This window comes from Hevea brasiliensis, chromosome 14 (assembly GCF_030052815.1).
Source record: "Hevea brasiliensis isolate MT/VB/25A 57/8 chromosome 14, ASM3005281v1, whole genome shotgun sequence".
NCBI lineage: Eukaryota > Viridiplantae > Streptophyta > Magnoliopsida > Malpighiales > Euphorbiaceae > Hevea > Hevea brasiliensis.
The window spans coordinates 68,862,702-68,871,097 of record NC_079506.1 but is presented as its reverse complement, the minus strand read 5'-3'; the positions used below and the strand labels follow the sequence as shown (position 1 = coordinate 68,871,097).

Below are 8,396 nucleotides of genomic sequence, written 5' to 3'. Positions count from 1 at the left end.
TCTCAAGCACCTGGGAAGCTTGTTGAAATTGTAAAGGCTTTGAATCTTGCCTGTTGAAAAGATCAAATAGTGGAGTGACTCTCAAAGTGGGACTTCGGGAAGAGTGGATGTAGGCTAAGAGAGCCAAACCACTATAAACATTGTGTTTGATTCTCTTTTTCCCTTAACTCTTTAATTTTCAATACTTTATTTCTCTCAATATATATATATTGAATGCGTTGAGAATTTGTTTTATTAAGTTAATTCTGAGCATGAACAATTGAACTTGCAAATTCTGATTTTTATGTGAAAAGATACACTTGACATTAAGTGATTATTTTGTGTGTGAGCTGATATTTGTGTATAACTTGTTTATTCACTTAAATTACATCTTAAAAACAGAGTTATATACATACATAGAAGTGCAAAGCCACCATTTTTCATTTAGTCTTGAGCAAGGACTGAAAAATTGCCTAAAGTATCCAATTCACCCCCCTCTTGGTCACTTTCTTTGGGACAACAAATTGGTATCAAAGCTTGTCTCTCTTGCTTGAGTTTTAAACACCTTAGAGAGATCCTACAATGACTGGCACATCTAACACAGCTGGTATCCCTACACCTTTAGCTGAAGGACACTCTATCATTAGACCACCTTTGTTTAATGGTTCTAATTATTCTTTCTGGAAAGTTAGGATGAGAAAATTTATTCAATCTATTGATAGGCAAAGAATTGTTAAAGGTCCTGAAATTCCATTAGAATTGCATGCTGATGGTTATAGAGAAAAACTAGAAGATGAATATAATGAACTTGATTAGAAGAAAGTTTCTTCAAATGCTAAAGCTTTAAACATTCTTCATTGTGCACTTGATGTAACTGAGTATAATCGTATTTCAAGTTGTACTTCTGTAAAAGAAGTGTGGGATAAACTTAAAGTCACATATGAAGGGACTAATCAAGTGAAGGAATCAAAAGCTAATAGGCTTGTTCGGGAATATGAACTATTTGAGATGAAACCTGGAGAAACCATTTCCGAAATGAGCATAAGATTTACTGATCTGGTGAATGTTCTCAAAGCTCTTGAAAAAGAATTCACTGAAGAAGAGTTAGTCAATAAAGTCTTAAGGTCACTACCTAAATCATGGGAAACAAAAGTGACAGTGATCTTTGACACCAAAGACTTCTCCAAATTCACTTATGATGAGCTGATTGGTTCTCTCATTACTCATGAAATGCTTTATGACAAGAGTAAAAGCAATGTAGATGATGAAAATAAAAGGAGAGGAATTCCCTTGAAGTCAAACCAAGAGGATGAATTAAGGAAAACTATAGCTTTTAAGGTTGCCTCAAGTGACAGCTCTAATAGTTCAAGTGATGAATATGATCTTGCCATGATTACAAAAAGATTCAAGAAAGCATTCAAAAAGGGAGGTTCCAAATATAAGAAATTCTAAAGAAGTATTCTCCCAAAGGTGAAACAAGCAAGGATCAAAGTGAGATTAAATGCTTTGAATGCAATAAACCTGGCCATATCAAGCCAAATTATCCTAAACTGAAAAAGAAGAATTCAAAAGACAAGAGCAAGAAAGCTTTGGTTGCTGGCTGGATGGACAGTGATGATTCCTCAAGTGATAACTCTAGTGACAAGGAGGTTGCACGCATTTGTCTCATGGCTCTAGAAGAGGATAAACCAGAAAGCTCTCAACAAAGAGAAATCAACACTGAGGTAAATAATTATGACTCTCTTAGTATTGAAGATTATGAAGATGCATTTTCCAAATTGTATGAAGAATACAAAGTTTACAAGAAAAAATGTTCTGTTTTAAATAAAGAAATTGCTTCCTTAAGATCAGAAAATAATTTTATGAGTATTATTATGCAATAAAATAAGTTTTATAAAAATCAAATGCTCTTATTTGATGAGTTGAATAAGGAGTTAGAAGATTCAAAAACTGCTTATGAAAAACTCATTGAGAAAAATAGGATTCTAGAAATCAAGGTGGAATCTTTGACAAATGATTTAGCTAAATTCACCAATGGCACTCAAATTCTCGATACTTTACTTGGTTCTCAAAGATTATCAAGTCAAAAATCTAGTCTTGATTATGATGGATTCATGCACTATGAAAAATACAAAAATTTCTTTGTGAAAGCTTCCTCTTATTCAATACCAAATGTTATTTGCTTCTATTGTAACCAAAATGGTCATATGGTTAGTCATTGTCCCATAAGGAAAGGTTCCTCAAAGATAAAAGAAGATTTGGGTTCTTTAAGGAACAATTCCTAATGTCTTTAACCCCCAATGTCCCAAACTTGCTTAGGTACCTAAGAAATAATCAATTAATTTTAGGTATGTCTTAGAAGTTAGCAAGAATGTGAACAATGGTATGTTAATAGTGCTTGCTCAAGACACATGACTGGAGATAAAGAAAAATTCTCAAACCTTACCTTGAAAAGTGGTGGACATGTGAGATTTAGTGACAAAGGCCAAGCTTATATCATTAGAAGTGGCTCTATTGGGAAGAATCCAAGCATAAAGGATGTTGCACTAGTTGAAGGTTTGAAATTCAATCTTCTTAGTGTAAGTCAACTATGTGATAAAGGTTACAAAATTATTTTTAATTCTACATATTGTTAGATTAGAAGTTTGCTTGATGATCGCAGATTATTCATTGCACCTAAAAGTGAAAATGTATATTTGCTTGATTTGAATGTTATTGAAAATGAAAATGAAAGATATCTTGTATCTCTTGAAGAAGATAGTTTGTTGTGGCATAGAAGACTTGGTCATGGTAGTATGCATATAATTTCAAAACTTTAAAATATGATCTTGTTAAAGGTTTGCCAAAAATTAACTTTGAAAAAGATCATGTTTGCAAGCCTTATTCTCTTGGGAAACAAACCAAAGTTTCTTTCAAATCAAAAAATGTTGTTTCAATATCTAGACCTCTTGAGTTATTACATCTTGATTTATTTGGTCCTATTACACCTATAAGTCTTGGTGGTAAAGCATATACTTTGGTCATAGTAAATGATTATACTAGGTATGCATGGACATATTTTATTGCACATGAGGATGAAACTTTTAGTATATTTACATCTTTTTGTAAGAAAGTACAAAGTGAAAAAGGCTTAACCATTTCCTCCATTAAAAGTGATCATGGGAGAGAGTTTGAAAACCAATCTTTTGATGAATTTTGTTCAAACAATTACATTTTTCATAACTTTTCAACTCCTATAACCCCACAACAAAATGGAGTTATAGAGAGGAAAAATAGAACCTTATAAGAAATGGTAAGAATAATGCTTAGTGAACATAACCTTCCAAAATATTTTTAGGCAGAAGCCATAAACACTGCTTGTTATATCTTGAATAGAGCAATGATTAGGCCAATCTTAAAGAAAACCTCTTATGAGTTATGGAAAGGGAGGAAGCCTAATATTTCTTACTTTCGTGCATTTGGTTGTAAGTGTTACATTTTGAACAACAAGAAGAATAACCTCAAAAAGTGATGTAAAATCAAATGAAGGTATTTTTCTAGGATATTCAATGCATAGCAAAGCTTTTAGAGTCTTTAATAGAAGAACTTTGTTAGTTGAGGAAACCATTCATGTTGTATTTGATGAAACTAACAAATTCTTGGAAAGAAAGATTATTTGTGATGATGATGAACTAGGTAAAATTTTTGGAAGAAAAAGGGATGAGACTCAAAAGCAACAAAGTCAACCTGTTGATAAGCCCCAAAGTGCAATTGGAAATGATGTTGTCCATGATAATGCTAATGAGAAAGATCAAGAAGGCGATCAAGAAGTATTGCCAAATATTGAATTGATGAACCACATCATGGTAACCTACCTTAAGAATGGAGATATCACGGAGATCATCCAAAGGAGCACATAATTAATAGCCCTTCACAAAAGATGATGACAAGCGCTCAACTGCGAAAATACTTTGGTAATATTGCATTTGTTTCTCAACTTAAACCAAAGTCTTATGATGAAGCTCAAAGTGATGAGAGTTGGATTTTTGCTATGCAAGAAGAACTCAATCAATTTGAGAGAAATAAAGTATGGAAACTTATTCGTAGGCCTAGAAATCATTCTATCGTTGGTACTAAGTGGGTTTTTAGGAACAAAATGTATGATAAAGGGCATGTTATTAGAAATAAGACTAGATTAGTAGCTCAAGGATATAATCAAGAAGAAGGTATTGATTTTGATGAAACTTTTGCTCCGATTGCTAGAATTGAAGCTATTAGAATATTGTGTGCATTTCCATGTTATAAAAATTTTATGTTATATCAAATGGATGTTAAGAGTGCATTCTTGAATGGTTATATTGATGAAGAAGTTCATGTTGAACAACCTCCAAGTTTTGAAAACTATGAATTTCCTATTCATGTTTATAAACTCACAAAGGCCTTATATGGATTGAAGCAAGCCCCTAGAGCTTCGTATGAAAGGCTTAATAAGTTTCTTTTAGATAATGATTTTCAAAGAGGAAAAGTAGATAACACACTTTTCATAAAAACACACAAACATGATATGCTTATTGTTCAAATTTATGTTGATGACATTATTTTTGGTGCTACTAATGCTTCTCTATGCAAAAGCTTATCTAAGATGATGCAAAATGAATTTGAGATGAGCATGATGGGTGAACTTACCTTTTTCCTTAGACTACAAATTAAGCAACTCAATGATGGCATCTTCATTAATCAATCCAAGTACATCAAAGATATGCTAAAGAAATTCAAGATGGATGATTTGAAGAGTATTGAAACTCCTATGAGCTCCACCATCAAGTTGGAAAAGGATGAAGAAAGTAAATATGTTGATTAAAAGCTATTTAGAAGTATGATTGTCTCACTTTTATATTTAACCGCATCTAGACCCGACATTCATTTTAGTGTGTGTTTGTGTGCTCGGTTTCAATCATGTCCCAAGGAATCTCATCTAATTGCTATTAAAAGGATTTTCAAATACCTCATTGGCACACACTCAATTGGTTTATGGTATCCTAAGTGCGACACATTTGATCTGGTTGGATATAGTGATTCTGACTTTGCTGGAACTAGATTGGATAGAAAGAGTACTTCGGGTACTTGCCAATTCCTAGTTCATGCCTTAGTGTTTTGGCATAGTAAGAAACAAACTTCTGTAGCTCTTTCTACTACTGAAGCAGAATACATTCTGCAGAAAGTTGTGTTGCACAAATTCTTTGGATGAAGCAACAATTAGAATATTGTGATATAAAGGTTGATCATGTTCCTATAAGGTGTGATAACACTAGTGCCATCAACCTAACTAAAATCCAGTCCAACACTCTAGATCAAAGCATATAGAAATTAGACATCACTTTATTAGAGATCATGTTCAAAATGGTGACAATGAGTTAGAGTTTGTTCCTACAGAACAACAACTTGCAGACATTTTTGTAAAACCCCTAAATGAGGAAAACTTTTGTAGGATTAGAAGGGAACTTGGCATGAGTGAAGCTATTAAATGATATTTTGTTGCATTTGATATTAATTTGGTGCATAATTTGGTTAAATATGTTGCTAGTGCTATATTCTACGTATATGTGTTTTTAGTTAACTACTTTCTCGCTGCAGTTGTCTAGTTTTATACCTGTATAATATTTAGCCAACTGGCTCTCAAAATTAGTTAACTAATTTTGCTTCTGTGTACATTTGAGAAAATGCGCCTGTTTTAAAATTATTTTTTTCTAATGGGTATTTTCGCTCTCTTTATAATTTATTTGGACAAATATACCCCTAAGCACAGTTAAGCACTTTTTATGACTTTAAAGGGTAAAATTGGGTTTTGGCAAAAAGGGATTCTCGGTTCTCCATGATAAACTGACACAATTTCAAAATTTGAAATTTTTTTTTGGTATATATCATTTCAATCAATCTCTCAAAAACTACCTCATTTCCTGCTGCATATTGATTCTCTACTCTCTTAGAAACCTAGATTTCTCTCAAAACCAGAAACCCTCAATTCTCCTTCTCAAAATCTCTAAATGGTAAAATCTCGTCCTTCCTCAAGCCGCTACTTCTCTCTCTCTCTGAAATTTTCTAAGAATCGATGGCAAGGGTAAAATAAGTGGCTATCAAACCTTGAAAATTCATGGGTGATGCTATGAAAGCCGCTGGCAGATCCGAAAAGGAAAGAGAAGAAGAAACTAAAGTTGAGAACAGTGATGAAGAAACAGAGACAGTGACAGAACGAGCAAGAAAAAGAAAAGAAAAGGGTATTGCTGGGTCAGAGCCTTTCAAGAAAAAGAGGAAAATGGAGAAGGCCCCTGCTTCGAAACCCTTTGTGCAACAAAATATTTTCAAGCCAAGGTACATTAAATGGGATTCATTTTCTGAATTGCCTTATGAATTTGAAGATTTATTTACTTTTCAAGGCTGGATGGAATTTTCTGAGTTGAATGAATATTATTATCCTTATTTAATTTAAGAATTTTATGGAAGTATAAAAGAAGTTGTTAAAGGAGAAAGTTTTGGTGTGAAAGTTAAGAAGAAAAGTCATATTATTGATGTAGATTTCTTAGCCTCTATTTTGAACCTACCGAATGATGGAAATAGGATTGGAACCTTCAAAGATACTAAGAAGCTTGAAGGATATGATGAGAAGGCATTTCAATTATCAATTTTCCCAGAGGGTAAATTCGAAAACAAAATCACCAATATGAGTTTAGTGCCTCAAAATTTTAGGATTCTACAATCCTTCATTCGATATTTGCTCAATCCTAAAAGTGGTAGTCATTCATATGCAAATAGCCTTGATTTATGCATCCTGTGGCACTTGATCAACAAAATTAGATTCAATTTGCTATTTTTAATTTTCAAAGTGATTGCTAAGTCTAGTAAGCATAGAAGGTTGCCATATGCTATGCCTTTGACTCTTGTATTTCAAGCTATGGGAGTTGATCTGAGCAAAGAAAAGAAGTTTAGCAATCCTATCCCCATTAAGGAGATATTCAAGGCTGATGATGGTAGGAAAAGGAGTAAGAAAGACGAGAAAAAGCAAGAAGAAGATACTGAGATTAAGATTGAATCTGAATCAGAATCAATTCTGAAACAGAATCAGACATCCTAATAAGCAAGTTAAAAGAGAGAAGTTCTAAGATAGATGAAGGGGAAAGCTCTAAGAAGAAAGAGAAAATGAAGCTAGAAATGTCAGATTTTGTGAAAATAAGTAAAGCAAATCTGGAAATGATAAAGGAAATCAAAGAAATAAGTGGACTGAGCTTGAGCATTTTAGAAAAATCTCATGAATTACAGAAAGGAATTATGGCTGAGCAAAATGCCAAGATAGGTATGTTGATTAATAGATTGGGTAGACAGGAATGGTTCATGAAGAAAATGGCTCAAATGTTGTTTGGTGAATCTTTTGGGAAATTTGGTGATTTTGGAAGCTACCCACATGGTACTGCTGGTCCTAGCAATGCAAAGGCTGCTGGACCAAGTGGAGTAAAAATTTCTGAAGTGGAAGAAGAAGAAGAAGAAGAGGAGCATGTAGAAACTTTTGAAAAGGAAAAAGAAGAAAGTAAGCTATCTGAGGTTAAAAAAGTAGAGAAAAATGATGAGAAGTAAGAAACTGCAGAAGAGAAATCAAAAGCAGAACAAGAACTTGATAAGGAAAAAACAAGAGAATCCTCCTCATCTCATACTAAAAGCAACAGCAGCAGTGAGAATGGGAAAAGTGGAAGCAGAAATGGTTTAGGACAAGAAGAGGAGAAGGAAGCTACTGGGAATAAGGAAGAAGAGCAGTCACAAGACCCATCCTCTGATCAACCAAACCCTGCTCCTACTACCTCTCAACCAGTACCTAAATCATCCATCTCTTTACCCATGCAATATGGCTCTAGAAGAACCAAAGCACAAGCTAGAAAATCAGGCCTACCCATTCCTCCAAAGAAGAAGAAACAAGCCAAAGTTGTTGATCCTACTCACCTTAAGAGAAGTGGCATGATTCTTAGCAGTAAGAATAAACCTTGAGATTTTTGAAATATGATTTATGACTTTCAAAGTTGTATCTTTTTTTTTTCTTTCAAAAAGAGGAGAAAATAAGGGAAAATAAGAAAAAATCTATCTTTTTGTTGATGTCAAAAAGGGGGAGAAATTAGGAGAAGATGAGAAATTAGGAGAAGATAAGAAATTAGGAGAAGATAGGAAAATGTTTTAACTGACAGAATGTTTTTAGTTAACTAGGTACAAACTGGGCACATTTTTAATTAACTAATTTTGTTCAGTGGTTGCATGGTTTATATTCTGATATTGATACTTTGGACTTATTTTGGAAAGTTGTTGAAGATATGATGATGATCTTTTATGATTAACTTATGGTTGATATATCCTATATATGATGATTGAATTGATCTTGGATGAATTGATCTTGCAAATTG

The 8,396-nt window shown here is 33.3% G+C and overlaps 1 protein-coding gene and 1 pseudogene across 1 annotated transcript; both read left to right on the top strand.

The window, feature by feature from the left end:
• The first annotated feature begins 561 nt into the window (after positions 1-561).
• On the top strand, positions 562-3,878 carry LOC131172979 (uncharacterized). The gene is made up of 6 exons (XM_058134614.1): positions 562-751; positions 821-1,408; positions 1,450-1,759; positions 2,375-2,558; positions 2,616-2,769; positions 3,520-3,878. Exons 1-6 carry the CDS (start codon positions 562-564, stop codon positions 3,876-3,878), a joined length of 1,785 nt encoding a protein of 594 aa, XP_057990597.1.
• A 956-nt stretch (positions 3,879-4,834) lies between these two features.
• On the top strand, positions 4,835-5,486 carry LOC131172978 (secreted RxLR effector protein 161-like; annotated as a pseudogene).
• The last annotated feature ends 2,910 nt before the right edge of the window (positions 5,487-8,396 follow it).

Coding starts and splice junctions, on each gene's coding strand:
- LOC131172979 (XM_058134614.1), top strand. CDS start 562: ATGACTGGCACATCTAACACAGCTGGTATCCCTACACCTTTAGCTGAA. Junction 1,760..2,374: donor GAAGATGCATTTTCCAAATT/GTATGAAGAATA, acceptor GTATGTTAATAG/TGCTTGCTCAAGACACATGA. Junction 2,559..2,615: donor TGAAATTCAATCTTCTTAGT/GTAAGTCAACTA, acceptor ACATATTGTTAG/ATTAGAAGTTTGCTTGATGA.